The sequence below is a fragment of the Heptranchias perlo genome, unplaced genomic scaffold (genome assembly GCF_035084215.1).
Source record: "Heptranchias perlo isolate sHepPer1 unplaced genomic scaffold, sHepPer1.hap1 HAP1_SCAFFOLD_251, whole genome shotgun sequence".
NCBI lineage: Eukaryota > Metazoa > Chordata > Chondrichthyes > Hexanchiformes > Hexanchidae > Heptranchias > Heptranchias perlo.
This window is the reverse complement of record NW_027139263.1, coordinates 26,042-47,946: the sequence shown is the minus strand read 5'-3', so window position 1 is coordinate 47,946 and position 21,905 is coordinate 26,042. Positions and strand designations below refer to the sequence as shown.

The 21,905-nt window shown below is 47.3% G+C and overlaps 1 protein-coding gene across 2 annotated transcripts; it reads left to right on the top strand.

The window, feature by feature from the left end:
* Positions 1-3,847: 3,847 nt before the first annotated feature.
* On the top strand, positions 3,848-21,654 carry LOC137310395 (MLX-interacting protein-like). 2 transcript variants are annotated; one of them, XM_067978230.1, is made up of 2 exons: positions 3,848-4,235; positions 5,812-6,612. In XM_067978230.1, exons 1-2 carry the CDS (start codon positions 3,973-3,975, stop codon positions 5,969-5,971), a joined length of 423 nt encoding a protein of 140 aa, XP_067834331.1. In that variant the 5' UTR covers positions 3,848-3,972; the 3' UTR covers positions 5,972-6,612. The 2 variants fall into 2 exon arrangements, with proteins under 2 accessions (XP_067834331.1, XP_067834332.1); XM_067978231.1 differs by lacking the exon at positions 5,812-6,612 and adding an exon at positions 21,571-21,654 and having other exon boundaries at positions 3,852-4,235.
* The last annotated feature ends 251 nt before the right edge of the window (positions 21,655-21,905 follow it).

The window sequence follows — 21,905 nt, the reverse complement described above, 5'->3', positions numbered from 1 at the left end:
CCATCCCACAGATTGCTGGGAATAGGGGAGCTGGTCTGGGAGACTAGGTGACCATCGGCCAGGGCAGGAATCATAGAAGGTTACAACATGGAAGGAGGCCATTCAGCCCATCAAGTCCGTGCCGGCTCCATACAAATCCAGCTGGTCCCACTGCCCCACCCTATCCCCGTAGCCCTGCACATTTTTTCCTTTCAAGTACTTATCCAGTTCCCTTTTGAAGGCCATGATTGAATCTGCCTCCACCACCCCCTCGGGCAGTGCATTCCAGATCCTAACCACTCGCTGTGTAAAAAAGTTTTTCCTCCTGTCGCCTTTGGTTCTTTTGCCAATCACTTTAAATCTGTGTCCTCTGGTCCTTGACCCTTCCGCCAATGGGAACAGTTTCTCTCTATCCACTCTGTCTCGACCCTTCATGATTTTGAACACCTCGATCAAATCTCCTCGCAACCTTCTCGTGGTTCATTTGGGGACCAATGACGTAGAGTAGATTTGAGGTTCTGCAAAAGGATTTCAAGGTGTTAAATTCTAGATTTATAATCTTTGGATTACCCCCAGTGCCACACGTTGGACCAGACAGGGAGAGAAAGAATAGGATTGTCAATGCACGGCTGGAAAGATGGTGTGGAAGGGAGGGTTTCAGATTCCTGGGACACTGGGATTACTTTTTGGACTAGTACAGATGGAATGGCCTTCACCTAAACCAGAGAGGAACCTTGCAGAAATGGTAAATTGGGCAGTGGGAAAGATTGGGGTGGGAGGGGAAAATTCACACTAAGTCAAAAAGTGGGAGAAAAAGACCAGCAGGACATAGGGACAGGGTGGCGACAGTTACCCAGACAACAGTTCTGTAAATGAGTTAAAAGCACAAATTCAGCTTAAACACAAACATGACTAGGGAACGGGCCATACTAGATTTAGTGATGAGTAACAAACCAAAATTAGATAACAATCTGACAGTAAGGGAACATCTTGCGAATAGTGACCAGAATATGATCGAATTTGATATTAGGTTTGAGAGGGAGAAGGGAGAAGGGAGAATTGCAAACCAGGGTTCTAAATTTAAATTACGCAAACTTCGAAGGGATGAGAAATGAATTGACCAGAGTAAACTGGGCCAAATGGTTAACAGATAAACCTACAAACAGTGGAAAGTATTTGGTACAATACAAAACTAAATACATACCCCTAAAAGGCAAAGATTCCACTTTTGTAGTTAAGCAACAATGGTCAACATATGAGGTAAGAGCTAAAAGAAGAGGTTTATACAAATGCAAGCAAAAGTGGAAATCCAGCAGACTGGGGAGCTAGCTATAAAAAACAACAAAGTGTTACAAAAAGGGAGTATGAATAAAAACTTGTGGGAGATATCAAAGCTAACATTAAACATGTTTATAAATACAATAATAGAAAGAGAGTGGTAAGGGGGAATTTGGCCCATTAAAGACAGATTCAGGTGAGACTATACTGGACAATAAGGAAATGACAGACTTCTGAAATGAATAATTTGTATCTATTTTCACAATGGAGAAAGAGGACAAAATACCAGTGGTACAAGGGAACCTAAAGATAAGTCGGGGGAATTCAGTGGATTTAAAATAAATAAACAAACATTGGTAATGGAGAAAATAATGTGACTTAAGATAGACAAATCTTCAGACCTGATGGTTTGCACCCCAAAGTATTAAAAGAAATAGGTGAGGAACTTGCAGATGCTTTAGTCATAATTTTCCAAAGTGCTCTAAATTCAGGAGTTGTGCCTTTGGATCAGAAAATTTTAAATGTCACTCCATTACTTAAGGAGGGAAGGAAAACCAGGTAACTACAGGCCTGTCAGTTTAACATCAGTTGTGGAGAAGTTATTAGAATATATCATCAGGGACAGTGTAACTGAGCACTTGGACAAATATGAGCTGATCAAAGAGAGTCAGTATTTTTTGTGAAGGGTAGGTCATGGCTGACTAGTTGAATTTTTTGAAGAGATCACTGGCATGGTGGATAGAGGATATTCTCCATATGGTCTTCCAGAAGGCATTTGATAAGGTTCTGCATGAGAGATTATTAGCAAAAATAAAAGTGCACAGAATTGGAGGTAACCTTGTGACATGGATTGGTAATTGGTTAGGAGGTAGGAGACAGGGAGAAGATAAGGGGAATGTGCTGATTGGCAGGATATGACAAGTGATGTAACCCAGGGATCTGTACAGGGCCTCAGCTTTTCACCATATACATTGATCAATGACTTGAATGAAAGAATAGAGTGTCATTTTTCCAAGTTTGCAGATGACACAAGTTAGGAAGCACAGTAAGTAGTGTAGATGGGAGCAGGAAGTTATAAAGGACATAGGTAGATTAAGTGAGTGGGCAAAACTGGCACATGGAGTTCAAGGTGGAGAAGTTTGATCCACTTTGGATCCAAGAATAGACAAATTGGAATATTTTCTAAATGGTGAGAAACTACGAACAGTGGAGAAGCAAAGGGACTTGGGCGTTCAGGTACACAAATTACTGGTGCACAGGGACAAGAAGTTATCAAAAAGGCTAATGGAATGTTGGCCTTTATCTCAAGGGGGCTGGAATACAAAGGGGTGGAAGTTACGGTTCAGTTGTACAGAGCCTTGGTCAGACTCCATCTGGAGTATTGTGTTCAGTTCTGGGCACCTCATCAGGAAGGATATATTGGCCTCGGAGGGGTTGCAGCACAGATTCAAGAGAATGATACCTGGGCTAAAAGGGTTAAATTATGAGGACAGGTTGCATAAACTGGACTTATGTTCTCTAGACTTTAGAAGATTAAGGGGTGATTTAATCGAGGTGTTCAAAATGATAAAAGTATTCGATAGGGTTGATAAAGAGAAGCTATTTCCTTTGGTGGGGGAATCCAGAACAAGGGGGCTTAATGTTAAAATTAGAGGTGATGTCAGGAAACATTGAATATCAAAATATGCTCAAGGGGCTGAATGGCCTCCTCCTCCTCCTATGAACTCCCAATGCCATTCTTAAAATTGTAAACAATTTTACAACACCAAGTTATAGTCCAGCAATTTTATTTTAGGATAGTACAGCTTAATTAACACACTCCCAATGACAGCGTGCCCCGCCACCAGGGTCCATGGAAGAGTTTGCAGAGAGGGAGAGACCTGCAGGAGGCTCCTTCTCGTCCCGACTCCTGGCTGGAGCACGTGACGTTAGCGAGGCACTGCACAGAACGATCCCACGGACAGAATCAAAAAGTGCGAAAAACACCCAACGGGGCCAATGCAGCGAGGGACAGGTGGATGGTCCAGTCCGGGTCCGGGGTCTGGGGACCGGGTCGATGGTCCAGTCCGGGTCCGGGGTCTGGGTCCGGGTGGATGGTCCGGTCCGGGGTCCGAGTCCGGGTGGATGGTCCAGTCCGGGTCCGGGGTCTGGGGACCGGGTCGATGGTCCAGTCCGGGTCCGGGGTCTGGGTCCGGGTGGATGGTCCGGTCCGGGGTCCGAGTCCGGGTGGATGGTCCAGTCCGGGGTCCGGGGTCCGGGGTCTGGGTGGATGGTCCGGTCTGGGTCCGGGGTCCGGGGTCTGGGTGGATGGTCCGGTCTGGGTCCGGGGTCCGGGGTCTGGGTGGATGGTCCGGTCTGGGTCCGGGGTCCGGGGTCTGGGTGGATGGTCCGGTCCGGGTCCGGGTGGATGGTCTGGGACTGGGGTCTGGGTCGATGGTCCAGTCCGGGTCCGGGTTTGGGTCTGGGGTCCGGGGTCCGGGGTCCGGGTGGATGGTCTGGGACTGGGGTCCGGGTGGATGGTCCGGGTCTGGGGTCTTGGGACCGGGTCGATGGTCCAGTCCGGGTCCGGGGTCCGAGTCCGGGTGGGCCGCGCATTGAGCGGCTGCATAATTCATAAATTATGTTAATATCGCCCAATAGCGGCAGGCGGTGAGCTCATTATGTTAATGAGCCGCTGCCGGGCCGCGGCGCCGCCCCCCCCCGGGCCTCAGTGCGATGAAGGCGGCGCGGGGGCGGCGGACGCCCCGGGGAGACAGAGCGGAGGCCTCGGGGCCCGGTCCGGTGGGGGCCGCGGCGCAGGTGATCCACAGCGGGCACTTCATGGTGTCGAGCCCGCACAATGACCGCAGAAGCTGCGACTTCGACACCGTCAACCGGCGGACCTGCCGCACCTACCGCTTCGGGCCCCGGAGCCGCGGCCGCCTCAACATCGACCCCAGCCTGAGCCGCCTGCTGGAGTGCATGACCCTGGCCTACAGGTACCGCCGCCGGCCCGGCCCGGCCCGGCAATGCGACAGGGGGAGAGCGGGCCGCCCGCCCGGGGAGAGGAGCGGGATCGGAGCGGCCCGCCCGCCCGCCCGGGGAGAGGAGCGGGATCGGAGCGGCCCGCCCGCCCACCCGCCCGGGGAGAGGAGCGGGATCGGAGCGGCCCGCCCGCCCGCCCGCCCGGGGAGAGGAGCGGGATCGGAGCGGCCCGCCCGCCCGGGGAGAGGAGCGGGATCGGAGCGGGCCGCCCGGGGAGAGGAGCGGGATCGGAGCGGGCCGCCCGCCCGCCCGCCCGGGGAGAGGAGCGGGATCGGAGCGGGCCGCCCGCCCGCCCGGGGAGAGGAGCGGGATCGGAGCGGGCCGGGCCCGGGAACCGCTCTTGTTGCCCACGAGCGGGTCCCCCGTGGCGTTGCTCCCGGTGCCGGTGGAAGGTGCGCACGGGCCAGTTTGATTCTTGTCGAACAGTAAAATTAATATTTTGTGTGACTGGTTCCTGCAAAATAAACTCGGGTTTTCTTTACTTAAAGCTGATAGTCTCGCTTGACAGACGGGAACTGAGTAGATGACACAGTTCTTGGCTTGATTCAGACTCAATTTTCCAGCAGCAGAGTTCTGGCCATCGCCTAATGTGAGCTCTGACTGCGGGGATTCAGTCGGAGACCTGCCCTTTGGAGTTAAGTCTCTCTGCAGGAATTGAGCCCATCAGAGGTTTTTTTGGAAGCAGGGCTGCAGAATATCTGCTGCAGGGTGCAGAGGCTGTCAAGAAATTGCTGCTGCTCAAATAAAGCAAAGGTAGGTCCAGTTTGGGAGTGAACAGAGATGGCCAGCCAAAGGTAGTGAGCAGGACAGTGAGTGCGAACTCCACAACCCCATCATATCCAGCAACGCACTGCTGCAAGAATGACATTACCAGCCATACCGTTGAAAGGTGTCTGTCCGCCACTTACAACCAGCTCCCTCTCATGGTGTTGAAGTGCTTTTAATGTTCTGGCATTGAACACAAATGGGCCCTCCATATACACACTGCCTTCAAACCCCTTATGAGTAGGAAGTGATGGGAGGCAGCGATCAAAAGCAGTTGGAAATGAAGGAAGTCAGAGGGCAGATTTATCAGGAGATCCTGCTCTTCCTTCTCATCCTATTGAACTCTGCATTACCTGTCAGCAAACCACATCATGAACCCCTCCCCACCGTAATTCATTTTACTGAAAGTCACATGTGCTCTGTTCCTCAGTAACCCATTTTATACCTTTTGTCCTGGTTCTTGTACTCCTCCTCCTCATTAATTGTATCCCTGTGATCAATTAGTGTTAATTGTGTTCAGGTGGTGCGTATCAATTGGGAACTCTCGTATTCATTTATAAGAGAGCAGATCTAGGGTGTGAGGTGGGTCATGTGGATCTCTGCGAATAAAGGCTCGGAAGCAACTGAAAATCAAGTTTTTAGTATTTTATCCTTCACCACTGGGCTATCCAGTTTAGAATGCCCTTCCTCCTTCTGATGTGACATAGCAAGAGGAAGTAAAGGAGGGAGTAAATCTCTCAGCCCCTGTGCTTCCCTCCTGGCCAGCTCTTCACCTCCTGAGCTGTCGATTCCCCTGTCTCTCCCGAGACCCAGCCCAGAGACGGCCACCCCAGGGGCATTAGAGAGTGAGCCAGAGGGGAGCGAACATGGTGACCACACAGGAGGAATCTGGATGTGGAAGATGAGGAGGACCAGAGGTTCATGAGCACCTTGTCTGAAGAGCCTCAGGATCCAAATCTCATGGGTCCAGCTTTTAAAAGAAGGATGTTTGCCGAGCCTGCAGTGTATGCGCAGGCACTGGGACTAGTGTCTGACAACAAGCAGCAGGCGGCAGCAATTGGACTCCACTGTCCGTATCTGGGGCATCTCGAAGGAGGGCTTTGTGAGTACGGCCCACCTGGGAGCGTGTAGCAGCTGCAGCCAAACTTCAGCAAAGGCTCCAAGGAAAGTCTTCTGCCACAGATGCTCAGACTGCTGCCAGAGTGACCGTGGATGTCAGAGTGCAGAGAGCGAGAAGATTGTCCTCAACCCTGAAACGATAAAAACTGGGATAGCATTCACTGGCTTCAGTCCTTCATAGAGCTCTTAAAAATAAATATTCACTAGAACTTCAACTAGTTTCTTTCTAATTGCCTTCAGGATTCCAAGCTGTATTCCATCTGGTTCAGGGGAATGGGGGCATTAACCATAATACGACAAGGTTTAAGGTCCAAATAGAAAGGGGAAAGGTAGTACAAAAATAAGAAATTGCAATAGGGTAGATTTGAGAAAGTTGAGGAGTGAGATAGCCGAGGGAAGTGGAAAGAATTTACACACAGGACTGCCGATCAAAAATGGAATATTTTTAAAGGGATTGCAAAGTTGCAGAATAAATATGTATTTTAAAAAAAAATTTCAGAGTGCTGTGGATAAAAAAGGATTATAAACAAACTAAAATTGAAGAAGGGGGCACAAACAAAATAAGGGAATGTGACAAAATAAGGCAAGAGGTTATGAAAGCGATGGGAAAACAAGGAGGGAGAATGAGGAGAGAATCTCAAAAACAGTAAAGTTTTCTACAAATATATCAGGAAAGAGAGAATTGTCAAATGTGAGTGGAACCCTGAGAGGAGTTTTTTTCTGAGTTCGTGGCTCAGCAGAAATTGTAAGGGATACTTAACAAATACTTCACTTCAAAAAAGAATATTGGGGAGGAGTTGAATCATGAATGAGTTTGGAGATCATAGAATCATATAACACAGAAGGAGGCCATTCTGCCCATCGTGCCTGTGCCAGCTCTCTGAAAGCGCTAACAATTAATTGCAATCCCCTGCTCTTTCCCTGTAGCCCTGCAATTGTTTCCTTTTGAAGTATATATCCAATTCCCTTTTGAAAGTTATTATTGAATCTGCTTCCACCACCCTTTCATAATTTTGAACCCAAAACTCCCCTTAACCACCTTTGCTCTAAGGAGAATTTCAATATTTTCAACAAATATACATTCCATTGAGAAATATAAACTCCACGGGAAAAGTGATCCACCCGTGGCTAACTAAAGCAGTTAAGGATGGTATTTGATTAAAAGAAGAGGCTTATAATGTTGCCAAGAAGAGTAATAAGCCTGAGGATTGGAAGAGTTTTAGAAACCAGCAAAGGACGACCAAAAAATTGATGATAAGGGAGAAAATAGAATATGAAAGTAAACCTAGCAAGAAATATAAAAATGGATTGTTAGAGCTTCTACAAGAATGTAAAAAGGAAGCGAGTAGCTTAGAGGCTGAGACAGGAGAAATTATAATGGGGAATAAGGAAATGGCAGAGACATTAAACAAATATTTTAGTGGGGAACCAAGGGGTAAATGAGAGTGAGGAACTTAAAGTAATTAATATCACTAGAGAAAAAGTACTGGAGAAACTAATGGGACTAAAAGCCGACAAATCCCCTGGGCCTGATGGCCTACATCCTCGGGTTCTAAAAGAGGTGGCTGCAGAGATAGTGGATGCATTGGATACGATCTTCCGAAATCCCCTAGATTCTAGAACGGTCCCAGTGGATTGGAAGGTAGCAAATGTAACCCCGCTATTCAAGAAAGGAGGGAGAGAGAAAACAGGGAACTACAGGCTAGTTAGCCTGACATCAATTGTCGGGAAAATGCTGGAATCCATTATTAAGGAAGTGGTAACAGAGCACCTAGAAAATCATAATATGTTTAGGCAGAGCCAACGTGGTTTTATGAAAGGGAAATCGTGTTTGACAAATCTCTTAGAGTTTTTTGAGGATGTAACTAGCAGGGTAAATAAAGGGGAACCAGTGGATGGTAGAACATTTAGATTTTCAAAAGGCATTCGATAAGGTGCCACATAAAAGGTTCTTATGCAAGATAAGGTCTCATGGGGTTGGGGGTAACATATTAGCATGGATAGAGGATTGGTTAAAGGACAGAAAACAGAGAGTAGGGATAAACGGGTCATTTTCAGATTGGCAGGCTGTAACTAGTGGGGTGCTGCAAGGATCAGTGCTTAGGCCTCAGCTATTTACAATCTATATTAATGACTTAGATGAAGGGACTGAGTGTAATGTATCCAAGTTTGCTGACGATACAAAGGTAGGTAGGAAAGTAAGCTGTGAGAAGAACACAGAGTCTGAAAAGGGATATAGACAGGTTAAGTCAGTGGGAAAGACGATGGTAGATGGAGTATAATGTGGGGAAATGTGAGGTTATTCACTTTGGTAGGAAGAATAGAAAAACAGAATATTTTTTAAATGGTGAGAAACTATTAAATATTGGTGTTCAGAGAGACTTGGTTGTCCTGGTACAAGAAACACAAAATTTTGGCTTGCAGGTGCAGCAAGCAGTTAGGAAAGCAAATAGCATGTTGGCCTTTATTGCAAGGGGGTTGGAGTACAAGAGTAAGGAAGTCTTACTACAATTGTGCAGGACTTTGGTGAGACTCACCTGGAGTACTGTGTACAGATTTTGTCTCCTTATCTATGGAAGGATATACTTGCCTTGGAGGCGGTGCAGTGAAGGTTCACTAGATTAATTCCTGGGATGAGAGGGTTGTCCTATGAAGAGAGGTTGAGTAGAATGGGCCTATACTCTCTGGAGTTTAGAAGAAAGGGAGGTGATCTCATTGAAACATATAAGATTATGAGGGGGCTTGACAGGGTAGAGGCTGAGAGATTGTTTCCCCTGGCTGGAGAACTAGAGGGCATAGTCTCAGGATAAGGGGTCGGCCATTTAAGACTGAGATGAGGAGGAATTTCTTCACTCAGAGGGTCGTGAATCTATGGAATTCTCTACCTCAGAGGACTGTGGATGCTCAGTCGTTGAGTATATTCAAGGTGAGATCAATAGATTTTTGGACTCTAGGGGAATCAAGGGATATGGGGATCAGGTGGGAAAGTGGAGTTGAGGTCAAAGATCAGCCATAGAATCATAGAATCATAGAAGTTACAACATGGAAACAGGCCCTTCGGCCCAACATGTCCATGTCGCCCAGTTTATACCACTAAGCTAGTCCCAATTGCCTGCACTTGGCCCATATCCCTCGATACCCATCTTCCCCATGTAACTGTCCAAATGCTTTTTAAAAGACAAAATTGTACCCGCCTCTACTACTGCCTCTGGCAGCTCGTTCCAGACACTCACCACCCTTTGAGTGAAAAAATTGCCCCTCTGGATCCTTTTGTATCTCTCCCCTCTCACCTTAAATCTGTGCCCCCTCGTTATAGACTCCCCTACCTTTGGGAAAAGATTTTGACTATCGACCTTATCTATGCCCCTCATTATTTTATAGACTTCTATAAGATCACCCCTTAACCTCCTACTCTCCAGGGAAAAAAGTCCCAGTCTGTCTAACCTCTCCCTGTAAGTCAAACCATCAAGTCCCGGTAGCATCCTAGTAAATCTTTTCTGCACTCTTTCTAGTTTAATAATATCCTTTCTATAATAGGGTGACCAGAACTGTACACAGTACTCCAAGTGTGGCCTCACCAATGCCCTGTACAACTTCAACAAGACATCCCAACTCCTGCATTCAATGTTCTGACCAATGAAACCAAGCATGCTGAATGCCTTCTTCACCACCCTATCCACCTGTGACTCCACTTTCAAGGAGCTATGAATCTGTACTCCTAGATCTCTTTGTTCTATAACTCTCCCCAACGCCCTACCATTAACGGAGTAGGTCCTGGCCCGATTCGATCTACCAAAATGCATCACCTCACATTTATCTAAATTAAACTCCATCTGCCATTCATCGGCCCACTGGCCCAATTTATCAAGATCCCGTTGCAATCCTAGATAACCTTCTTCACTGTCCACAATGCCACCAATCTTGGTGTCATCTGCAAACTTACTAACCATGCCTCCTAAATTCTCATCCAAATCATTAATATAAATAACAAATAACAGCGGACCCAGCACCGATCCCTGAGGCACACCGCTGGACACAGGCATCCAGTTTGAAAAACAACCCTCGACAACCACCCTCTGTCTTCTGTCGTCAAGCCAATTTTGTATCCAATTGGCTACCTCACCTTGGATCCCATGAGATTTAACCTTATGTAACAACCTACCATGCGGTACCTTGTCAAATGCTTTGCTGAAGTCCATGTAGACCACGTCTACTGCACAGCCCTCATCTATCTTCTTGGTTACCCCTTCAAAAAACTCAATCAAATTCGTGAGACATGATTTTCCTCTCACAAAACCATGCTGACTGTTCCTAATTAGTCCCTGCCTCTCCAAATGCCTGTAGATCCTGTCCCTCAGAATACCCTCTAACAACTTACCCACTACAGATGTCAGGCTCACTGGTCTGTAGTTCCCAGGCTTTTCCCTGCCGCCCTTCTTAAACAAAGGCACAACATTTGCTACCCTCCAATCTTCAGGCACCTCACCTGTAGCGGTGGATGATTCAAATATCTCTGCTGGGGGACCCGCAATTTCCTCCCTAACCTCCCTTAACGTCCTGGGATACATTTCATCAGGTCCCGGAGATTTATCTACCTTGATGCGCGTTAAGACTTCCAGCACCTCCCTCTCTGTAATATGTACACTCCTCAAGACATCACTATTTATTTCCCCAAGTTCCCTAACATCCATGCCTTTCTCAACCGTAAATACTGATGTGAAATATTCATTCAGGATCTCACCCATATCTTGTGGTTCCGCACATAGATGACCTTGTTGATCCTTAAGAGGCCCTACTCTCTCCCTAGTTACCCTTTTGCCCTTTATGTATTTGTAGAAGCTCTTTGGATTCACCTTTGCCTGATCTGCCAAAGCAATCTCATATCCCCTTTTTGCCCTCCTGATTTCTCTCTTAACTCTACTCCGGCAATCTCTATACTCTTCAAGGGATCCACTTGATCCCAGCTGCCTATGCATGTCATATGCCTCCTTCTTCTTTTTGACGAGTGCCTCAATCTCCCGAGTCATCCAAGGTTCCCTACTTCTACCAGCCTTGCCCTTCACTTTATAAGGAATGTGCTTACCCTGAACCCTGGTTAACACACTTTTGAAAGCCTCCCACTTACCAGACGTCCCTTTGCCTGCCAACAGACTCTCCCAATCAACTTCTGAAAGTTCCTGTCTAATACCATCAAAATTGGCCTTTCCCCAATTTAGAATTTTAACTTTTGGGCCAGACCTATCCTTCTCCATAGCTATCTTAAAACTAATGGAATTATGATCACTGGTCCCAAAGTGATCCCTCACTAACACTTCTGTCACCTGCCCTTCCTTATTTCCCAAGAGGAGGTCAAGTTTTGCCCCCTCTCTAGTCGGGCCATCCACATACTGAATGAGAAATTCCTCCTGAATACACTCAACAAATTTCTCTCCATCCAAGCCCCTAATGCTATGGCTGTCCCAGTCAATGTTGGGAAAGTTAAAGTCCCCTACTATTACCACCCTATTTTTCTTGCAGCTGTCTGTAATCTCCTTACATATTTGCTCCTCAATTTCCCGTTGACTATTTGGGGGTCTGTAGTACAATCCTATCAAAGTGATCTCTCCCTTCTTATTTTTCAGTTCTACCCATATGGACTCAGTGGGCGAACCCTCGGATATATCCCCTCTCACTACTGCCGTGATGTTCTCCCTAATCAAGAACGCAACTCCCCCTCCTCTCTTACCTCCTGCTCTATCTTTCCTATAGCATCTGTACCCTGGAACATTGAGCTGCCAGTCCTGCCCCTCCCTTAGCCATGTTTCAGTAATAGCTATAACATCCCAGTCCCATGTACCCATCCATGCCCTGAGTTCATCTGCCTTGCCCATCAGACTTCTTGCATTGAAATAAATGCAGTTTAATCTAGACTTCCCTTGGTCTTTGCCCTGCTTTCTCAGACCATCTGTCCGGTCATGTTCTGTACACTCTCCCTTACTGCCTTTTGTTTCTGTCACCACTTTATTTCCCACTGACTTCCTGCATCGGTTCCCATCCCCCTGCCACATTAGTTTAAACCCTCCCCAACAGCACTGGCAAACACTCCCCCTAGGACATTGGTTCCAGTCCTGCCCAGATGCAGACCGTCCAATTTGTACTGGTCCCACCTCCCCCAGAACCGGTTCCAATGGCCCAGGAATTTGAATCCCTCCAGCTTGCACCATCTCTCAAGCCACGTATTCATCTTAGCTATCCTGTCATTCCTACTCTGACTAACCCGTGGCACTGGTAGCAATCCTGAGATTACTACCTTTGAGGTCCGACTCTTTAGTTTAACTCCTAACTCACTAAATTCAGCTTGTAGGACCTCATCCTGTTTTTTACCTATATCGTTGGTGCCTATATGCACCACGACAACTGGCTGTTCACCCTCCCCCTCCAGAATGTCCTGCAGCCGCTCCGAGACATCCTTGACCCTTGCACCAGGGAGGCAACATACCATCCTGGAGTCTCGGTTGCGTCCGCAGAAACGCCTGTCTATTCCCCTTACAATTGAGTCCCCTATCACTATAGCTCTGCCACTCTTTTTCCTGCCCTCCTGTGCAGCAGAGCCAGCCACGGTGCCATGAACCTGGCCACTGCCACCTTCCCCTGGTGAGCCATCTCCCCCAACAGTATCCAAAACGGTATACCTGTTTTGGAGGGAGATGACCGCAGGGGACCCCTGCACTGCCTTCCTACTCTTCCTCTGTCTGTTGGTCACCCATTCACTATCTCCCTCAGTAATTTTTATCTGCGGTGTGACCAACTCACTGAACGTGCTATCCACGACTTTCTCAGCATCGCGGATGCTCCAAAGTGAGTCCATCCGCAGCTCCAGAGCCGTCAAGCGGTCAAACAATAGCTGCAGCTGGACACACTTCCCGCAGGTGAAGGAATCAGGGATACAGGAAGGAGCCCTGAATTCCCACATCCCACATCCCACATCTGATTGAATGGCGGAGCAGGCTCGAAGGGCCGTATGGTCTACTCCTGCTCCTATTTCTTATGTGATCCCAGCTTCTCCAGTCTCTCCAGATAACGAGAACCCCTCATCCCTGGAACCATTCTAGTAAATCTCCTCTGCACCCTCGCCAAGGCCTTGACATCCTTTCTAAAGTGTTGTGCTCAGAATTGAATACAATACTTAGCTGAGGCCTAACTTATCATAACTTCTTTGCTTTTACATTCTATGCCTCTATTTATAAAGCCAAGGATCCAGTTTGCTTTTTTAACAGCTTTCTCAACTATCTTCAAAGATTTGTGCACATACACCCCCAGGTCTCTCTGTTCCTGCACCCCTTTAAAGTTGTACCATTTAGCTTATATCGCCTCTCCTTATTTTTCCTTCCAAATGCATCAATTCACATTTCTCTGCATTAAATTTCATTTGCTGTGTGTCTGCCCATTTCACCGGCCTGTTTATGTCCTCCCGAAGTCTGTTACTATCCTCCACATTGTTTACTACATTTCAAAGCTTTGTGTCATCTGCAAATTTTGAAATTATTTCCTGTATACCCAAGTCCAGGTCATTAATATATATCCAATACTGATCCCTGGGGAACACCACTGTATACTTCCCTCCAGTCTGAAAAACACCCGTTCACCACTACTCTCTGCTTTCTGTCCTTTAGCCAATTTTCTATCCATGCTGCCACTGTCCCTTTAATCCCATGGGCTTTAATTTTGCTAACAAGTCTATTATGTGATACTTTATCAAATGCCTTTTGCAAGTCCATATACACAACATCAATCACACTACCCTCATCAACCCTCTCCGTTACTTCATCAAAGAACTCAATCAAGTTAATCAAACATGATTTTCCTTTAACAAATCCAGTCTGACTTTCATTTATTAGCCCAGACTTTTCCAAATGCCAATTAATTTTGTCCTGGATTATTGTCTCTAAATGTTTCCCCACCACCGACGCTAGTCTGACTGGCCTGTAATTGCCGGGTTTAACCCTCTCCCCTTTTTTGAACAAATGTAAGGAGTCTTACAACACCAGGTTATAGTCCAACAGCTTTATTTGAAATCACAAGCTTTCGGAGCTTTCCTCCTTCATCAGGTGAGTGTAGGATTCCATAAAGGTACAGCATATATAGTCAGAGAACAATGCCTGGTGATTACAGATAATCTTTCCAACTGCCCGTTATCACACCTCGGCATAGATATAATCAAAGCAATCAAAGGAGTGGAATGAATACACAAACGGTCAGAACAGACAGACAGACAGAGAGAGAGAGAGAGAGACACCCGAAAGGCAGAGAAAGAGAGAGAATGACCAGTTGTATTAAAAACAGATAACTTTTTTTCGCTGGTGGGGTTACGTGTAGCGTGACATGAACCCAAGATCCCGGTTGAGGCCGTCCTCATGGGTGCAGAACTTGACTATCAATTTCTGCTCGACGATTTTGCATTGTCGTCTGTCTCGAAGGCTGCCTTGGAGTACGGTTACCCGAAGATCGGAGGCTGAATGTCGTTGACTGCTGAAGTGTTCCCCGACTGGGAGGGAATCCTCCTGTCTGGCGATTGTTGCACGGTGTCCATTCATCCAACAGGGGTGCAACATTTGCAATCCTCCAGTGTGCGCCCATCAGCCGCCTTCTGTAGTGATGGCCATCAGACTCCTCATCCGAGTCATCTGCAGCAGAACTAGTCTATCTCCATTTCTGGGGATCGGCTGTCAACCGATATCTACGATAAGCCCACCGACTCCCACAGCTACCTTGATCACACTGCCACCTTCCACATCAGTCTCCTCTACATTGGGGAGACCAAACGCAGATTGGGTGATCGCTTTGCTGAACACCCTCCGCTCTGTCTGTAGGCGTGACCCTGACCTGCCGGTCACTTGTCATTTTAATTCCCTGCCCCACTCCCACTCTGACCTCTCTGACCTCGGCCTCTTACACTCTTCCAATGAAGCTCAACAGAAGCTCAAGGAACAGCACCTCATCTTTCGATTAGGCACTTTCCGGACTTGACACTGATTTCAATAACCTCAGCTCGTAACCACTGCTCCCATTTTTCCAGACAGCAGGTGCTGGTAATGGTTCTGCTGTTGCCATTTACAGCTCCTCTAGGCCCATCTTTTGTTTCTTTACTTGTCCCATTCCCACCCTCTCGCCTTGCACCATCATCCCTTTTGTCATTTAATCACTCCTGCCCCCCACCCTATCACAGACCTTCCCTTTTGTTCTTTCCTCCCCCCCCCTTTCCCTGGCTCTGTACTTGCTTAAAAACTGTTTAACCTTCAAATTCTTCCAGTTCTGATGAAAGGTCATTGACCTGAAATGTTAACTCTGTTTCTTTCTCCACAGATGCTGCCTGACTTGCTGAGTATTTCCAGCATTTTCTGTATTTATTTCAGATTTCCAGCTTCTGCAGTGTTTTGCTTTTGATTTAGTGAGCGACCTAGTCCTCCGGTGAGCTGGCACCTGCAGTATCCGTTCCCCTCGCCCCGGCTCCTGCGCACTTGTGCCCAGTGTCTCACCACATGCCGATCCCTCCTCTATCCTAGCCTCAAGTACGTGCAGTGTCAGTCTCTGAGCTGGTGGCTGCGAGCGTAAGATCGAGTGACGGTGTCCCTTCATTATCACTGTCTTCTTCCTCTGCCTGCTCTGGCTGGGAAGGTTCCAGTTCTTGGGTATCTGAAATGAAAAGGGACAAGGGATGGGTTGTGGTGAGGGGAGAGGAGAAAGTAAGAAGTGCGTGCTTACACCATCTGCAACTGGTGAGCCAGAAGAGATTATGGGATGAGGGAGAAGTGGGATGAGAGAATGAGGATTAGGCATGCAGAAACCCCCATCATCAATCCCTCCAGTGGCTACGGCTTCAGCGAGGGCCCTTCCAATGATGGCCAGCACTGTCTCCTCCACGGCGGTTAAAACATGTAGGTGCGCTTGTCCTCCTCCAGTTTTTTGTCGCTACCTATAGGAGGTATGGTTAATTCCTTAGAAGACCAAAGGGATATCGAAAGGATGGGGGAATGCGCTAAAAAATACAAATTTTTAAAATTCATTCATGGGATGTGGGCGTTGCTGGCGAGGCCAGCATTTATTGCCCATCCCTAATTGCCCTCGAGAAGGTGGTGGTGAGCCGCCTTCTTGAACCGCTGCAGTCCGTGTGGTGAAGGTTCTCCCACAGTGCTGTTAGGAAGGGAGTTCCAGGATTTTGACCCAGCGACGATGAAGGAACGGCCGATATATTTCCAAGTCGGGATGGTGTGTGACTTGGAGGGGAACGTGCAGGTGGTGTTGTTCCCATGTGCCTGCTGTCCTTGTCCTTCTGGGTGGTAGAGGTCGCGGGTTTGGGAGGTGCTATTGAAGAAGCCTTGGTGAGTTGTTGCAGTGCATCCTGTGGATGGTACACACTGCAGCCACAGTGCGCCGGTAGTGAAGGGAGTGAATGTTTAGGGTGGTGAATGGGGTGCCAGTCAAGCGGGCTGCTTTGTCCTGGATGGTGTCGAGCTTCTTGAGTGTTGTTAGAGCTGAACCAATCCAGGCAAGTGGAGAGTATTCCATCACACTCCTGACTTGTGCCTTGTAGATGGTGGAAAGGCTTTGGGGAGTCAGGAGGTGAGTCACTCGCTGCAGAATACCCAGTCTCTGACCTGCTCTTGTAGCCACAGTATTTATGTGGCTGGTCCAGTTAAGTTTCTGGTCAATGGTGACCCCAGGATGTTGATGACGGGGGATTCGGCGATGGTAATGCCGTTGAATGTCAAGGGGAGGTGGTTAGACTATCCAAAATTTCATCCCCTCCCTTATGTGTTGGAGTGTCTCTAACTCAAGGACTCTGAGCTGGAGTGTCTCAAGGCAGAGATATTTCGCGCAGATGTGGCAATCTGGAACAGTGTCATTGTCCACAAAGTCCCGCATATTACAGTCCTGACACATAGCCTGCACTGTAATTTCTAGTTTTTATTTATTTATTTGTATTAATTTAGGGACAAAAAAGGAGATCTTCTTGTGAAGGCAGAGGGCATGGCTGAGGTACTAAATGAACACTTCACATCGGTCATCACTAGAGAAGAGGGTGCTGCCACTGTAGCAGTAAAGGAGGAGGTTGTAGTGATATTGGATAGGATATAAATAGATAAAGAGGAGGTACTTAAAAGATTGGCAATACTCAAAGTAGAAAAGTCACCCGGTCCGGATGGGATGCATCCTCGGTTACTGAGGGAAGTAAGGGTGGAAATTGCGGAGGTTCTGGCCACAATCTTCCAATTCTTCTTAGCTACGGGGATGGTGCCGGAGGTCTGGAGGATTACAAATGTTACACCCTGTTCAAAAAAGGGGAGAGGGATAAACCCAGCAATTACAGGCCAGTCAGGCTAATGGTGACGGGGAAATTTTTAGAGACAATAATCCGGGACAAAATTAATTGGCATTTGGAAAAGTCTGGGCTAATAAATGAAAATCAGCACAGAATTTGTTAAAGGAAAATAGTGTTTGACTAACTTGATTGAGTTCTTTGATGAAGTAATGGAGAGGGTTGATGAGGGCAGTGTGGACTTTCAAAAGGCATTTGATAAAGTGCCACATAATAGACTTTTTAGCAAAATGAAAGCCCATTGGATTAAAGGGATAGTGGCAGCATGGATAAATTAGCTCGGGGACAGAAAGCAGAGAGTAGTGGTGAACGGTTGTTTTTCAGATTGGAGGGAAGTATACAGTGGTGTTCCTCAGGGGTCAGTATTAGAACCACTGCTCTTTTTGATATATATTAATGACCTGGACTTGGGTATAAAGGGTATAATTTCAAATGTAAGGATTTGCACAACACCAGGTTATAGTCCAACAGTTTTATTTTAAATCACAAGCTTTCGGAGCTTTCCTCCTTCGTCAGGTGAGTGAAGGGATTCTAAAAACGCATTGCATATATAGTCAGAGAACAATGCCTGGTGATTACAGATAATCTTTCCAACTGCCCCCTATAACACCTCGGCTGGGAGCAATCAAACAGGTGTTCAGACAGGTTAGCCACGGAAAACATTACATCCCAGTATACTCCGGGAATTCTTCCACAAATCCCAAGTTTTCAGCAGCGAACCCAATGAGACAATCAATGATCTGGAACAGCAGACAGAGGGATCCGCAGTACAGCAACCGAAGAAGAAAGAGTCAAATTGGACTCCTCCGGAGGGTCGCTGCCCTAAGCTTGACATGTATGCTCAAGCTGTCAGGAGATGCGTCAACGCCAGATTCATCAGCCGCACTCACAAGACAGTCCAGAATGTCACCCGAGCACAACGCAACGCCATCGACGCTCTCAAGACCAACCGCAACATCGTCATCAAACCAGCGGACAAAAGAGGAGCCATAGTCATACAGAACAGAACGGACTATTGCAAAGAAGCATACCGACAACTGGACAACCAGGAACACTACAGACGGTTACCCGCAGATCCGACCAAAGAACATACCCACCAGCTCAACAAACTGATCAAGACCTTCGATCCAGACCTTCAAAGCATCCTACGCGCTCTCATCCCACGTACTCCCCGCGTGGGAGACTTCTACTGCCTCCCAAAGATACACAAAGCCAACACACCCGGACGTCCTATCGTATCAGGCAACGGAACCCTGTGTGAGAACCTCTCTGGATACGTTGAGGGCATCCTGAAACCCATCGTACAGGGAACCCCCAGCTTCTGTCGCGACACTACAGACTTCCTACAAAAACTCAGCACCCACGGACCAGTTGAACCAGGAACGCTTCTCACCACGATGGACGTCTCGGCACTCTACACCAGTATCCCCCACGATGACGGCATCGCTGCGACAGCATCAATACTCAACACCAACAACAGCCAATCTCCAGACGCCATCCTACAACTCATCCGCTTCATCCTGGATCACAATGTCTTCATCTTCGATAACCAGTTCTTTACCCAAACACACGGAAAAGCCATGGGGACCAAATTCGCACCCCAATACGCCAACATTTTCATGCACAAGTTCGAGCACAACTTCTTCACTGCACAGGACCTCCAACCAACGCTATACACCAGATACATCGACGACATTTTCTTCCTATGGACCCACGGCAAAGAATCACTGAAGAGACTACACGATAACATCAACAAGTTCCATCCCACATAAAACTCACCATGGACTACTCCTCAGAATCGATTTCATTCTTGGACACACAAATCTCCATCAAAGATGGGCACCTCAGCACCTCACTCTACCGCAAGCCCACAGACAACCTCACGATGCTCCACTTTTCCAGCTTCCACCCTAACCACGTCAAAGAGGCCATCCCCTATGGACAGGCCCTGCGAATACACAGGATCTGCTCAGACGAGGAACGCAATGGACACCTACAGACGCTAAAAGACACCCTCGTAAAAACGGGATATGACGCTCGACTCGTTGATCGACAGTTCCGACGGGCCACAGTGAAAAATCGCATAGACCTCCTCAGAAGACAAACATGGGACACAACCAACAGAGTACCCTTCGTCGTCCAGTACTTCCCCGGAGCGGAGAAACTACGCCATGTTCTTCGCAGCCTTCAACACGTCATTGATGACGACGAATACCTCGCTAAGGCCTTCAAACAGCCACCTAACCTCAAACAGACCATCGTTCGCAGCAAATTACCCAGCTTTCAGGAGAACAGCGTCCACGACACCACACAACCCTGCCACGGCAAACTCTGCAAGACATGCCAGATCATCGACACGGATACCACCATCACACGAGAGGACACCACCCACCAGGTACATGGTTCATACTCCTGCGACTCGGCCAATGTTGCAGGAAAGGATGCCCCGGAGCATGGTACATCAGCAAGACCATGCAGACACTGCGACAATGGATGAACGGACACCGCACAACAATCGCCAGACAGGAGGGTTCCCTCCCCAGTCGGGGAACACTTCAGCAGTCAAGGACATTCAGCCACCGATCAGCCACCAGCGAAAAAAAAGTTATCTGTTTTTAATACAACTGGACATTCTCTCTCTCTCTGCCTTTCGGGTCTCTTTCTCTCTCTGTCTTTGTCTTTGTGACTTGACCCATTGTGTATTCAGTATACTGGGATGTAATGTTTTCCGTGGCTAACCTGTCTGAACACCAACGACACTTTTGATTGCTGTGATTGTCTCCCAGCCGAGGTGTTATAGGGGGCAGTTGGAAAGATTATCTGTAATCACCAGGTATTGTTCTCTGACTATATATGCTATGCGTTTTTAGAATCCCTTCACTCACCTGACGAAGGAGGAAAGCTCCGAAAGCTTGTGATTTAAAATAAAACTGTTGGACTATAACCTGGTGTTGTGCAAATCCTTTCATTTGTCCACCCCAGTCCATCACCGGCATCTCCACATTGTAATTTCAAAGTTTGCAGATGACACAAAACTCGGAAATGTAGTAAACAATGTGGAGCATTTTGACAGACTTCAGGAGGACAGAGACAGGCTGGTGAAACGGGCAGACACACGGCAGATGAAATTTAACGCAGAGAAGTGTGAAGTGATGCACTTTGGAAGGAAGAATGAGGAGAGGCAATATACACTAAATGGTACAATTTTAAAGAGGGTGCAGGAACAGAGAGACCTGGGTGTGCACATACACAAATCTTTGTCGACTGACACTGGGGTCAGATTGGCCTGGGGTCGGATCCGCACTGGGTCTCAATGGTATTTGGTTTGAGCGTTGCTGGGATCGAATGGACTGAAAGGAAGAAAGACTTGCATTCATATAGCTCCTTTCACGACCACAGGATGTCTCAAAGCGCTTTACAACCAATGAAGTACTGTTAAAGTGTAGTTACCGTTGTAATGTAGGAAATGCAGCAGCCAATTTACGCACAGCAAGATCCCGCTAACAGCAATAAGGTAATGACCAGATAATCCTTTTTGTAGTGATAAATATTGACCAGGACGCCGGGGAGAGCTCCCCTGCTCTTTTTCAAAGTGGTGCCATGGGATGTTCTATGTCCACCTGAGAGGGCATACGGGACCTCGATTTAACATCTCATCTGAAAGCCGACACCTCCGACAGTGCAGCACTCCCTCAGTACTGCACTGAAGCATCAGCCTGGATTTGGTGTTCAAGCCTCTGGAGTGGGGCTTGAACCCACAACCTTCTGACTCGTCGGGGAGAGTGCTACCCACTGAGCCGCAGCTGACAGTAGGGGATTGAACAGCACTCTGAGACTGATATGATGGGTGTATTTCAGCTTGAGGGGATTGTAGAATATGGATTCAGATAAATCTGGTGAATGAAATTGGAGAAATTCAGGGTAATTTTTTTTCAGTGAAAGTGTGATAAACATGGAGCAGACGGACAGCAAGGGTGGTGGAATAAGAAATTACTAGATTCAAAAAGAGACGGAAATTCCTGTCTCCAAATAGGTTTCTCTCTCCACAGATGCTGCCTGACCTGCTGAGTATTTTCCAGCGTTTTCTGTTTTTATTGAAGATTCAGGGCTGTTGGACGTGGACATTTATCAAGGTACTGTGGGAATTGGGTAGATGGATCAGTAGTCTACTCCTGCCTGAAAATTATTATCTTACTTTCACAATCATTTCATTTTGGCCTGAATGCATGTAAGGATGTAAGTGAAAGGGTGAAGGCTTGAGGTTCAAAGTGCATTCATGGTAATGCTGGAAAGTAGTTAGTAAGAGGAAGCTATGCCAGCTTAGAACACTACATTAGTAGAAAATAATGGCATTTTCTCCCTTTAATGACCTTGAAAGTCATTA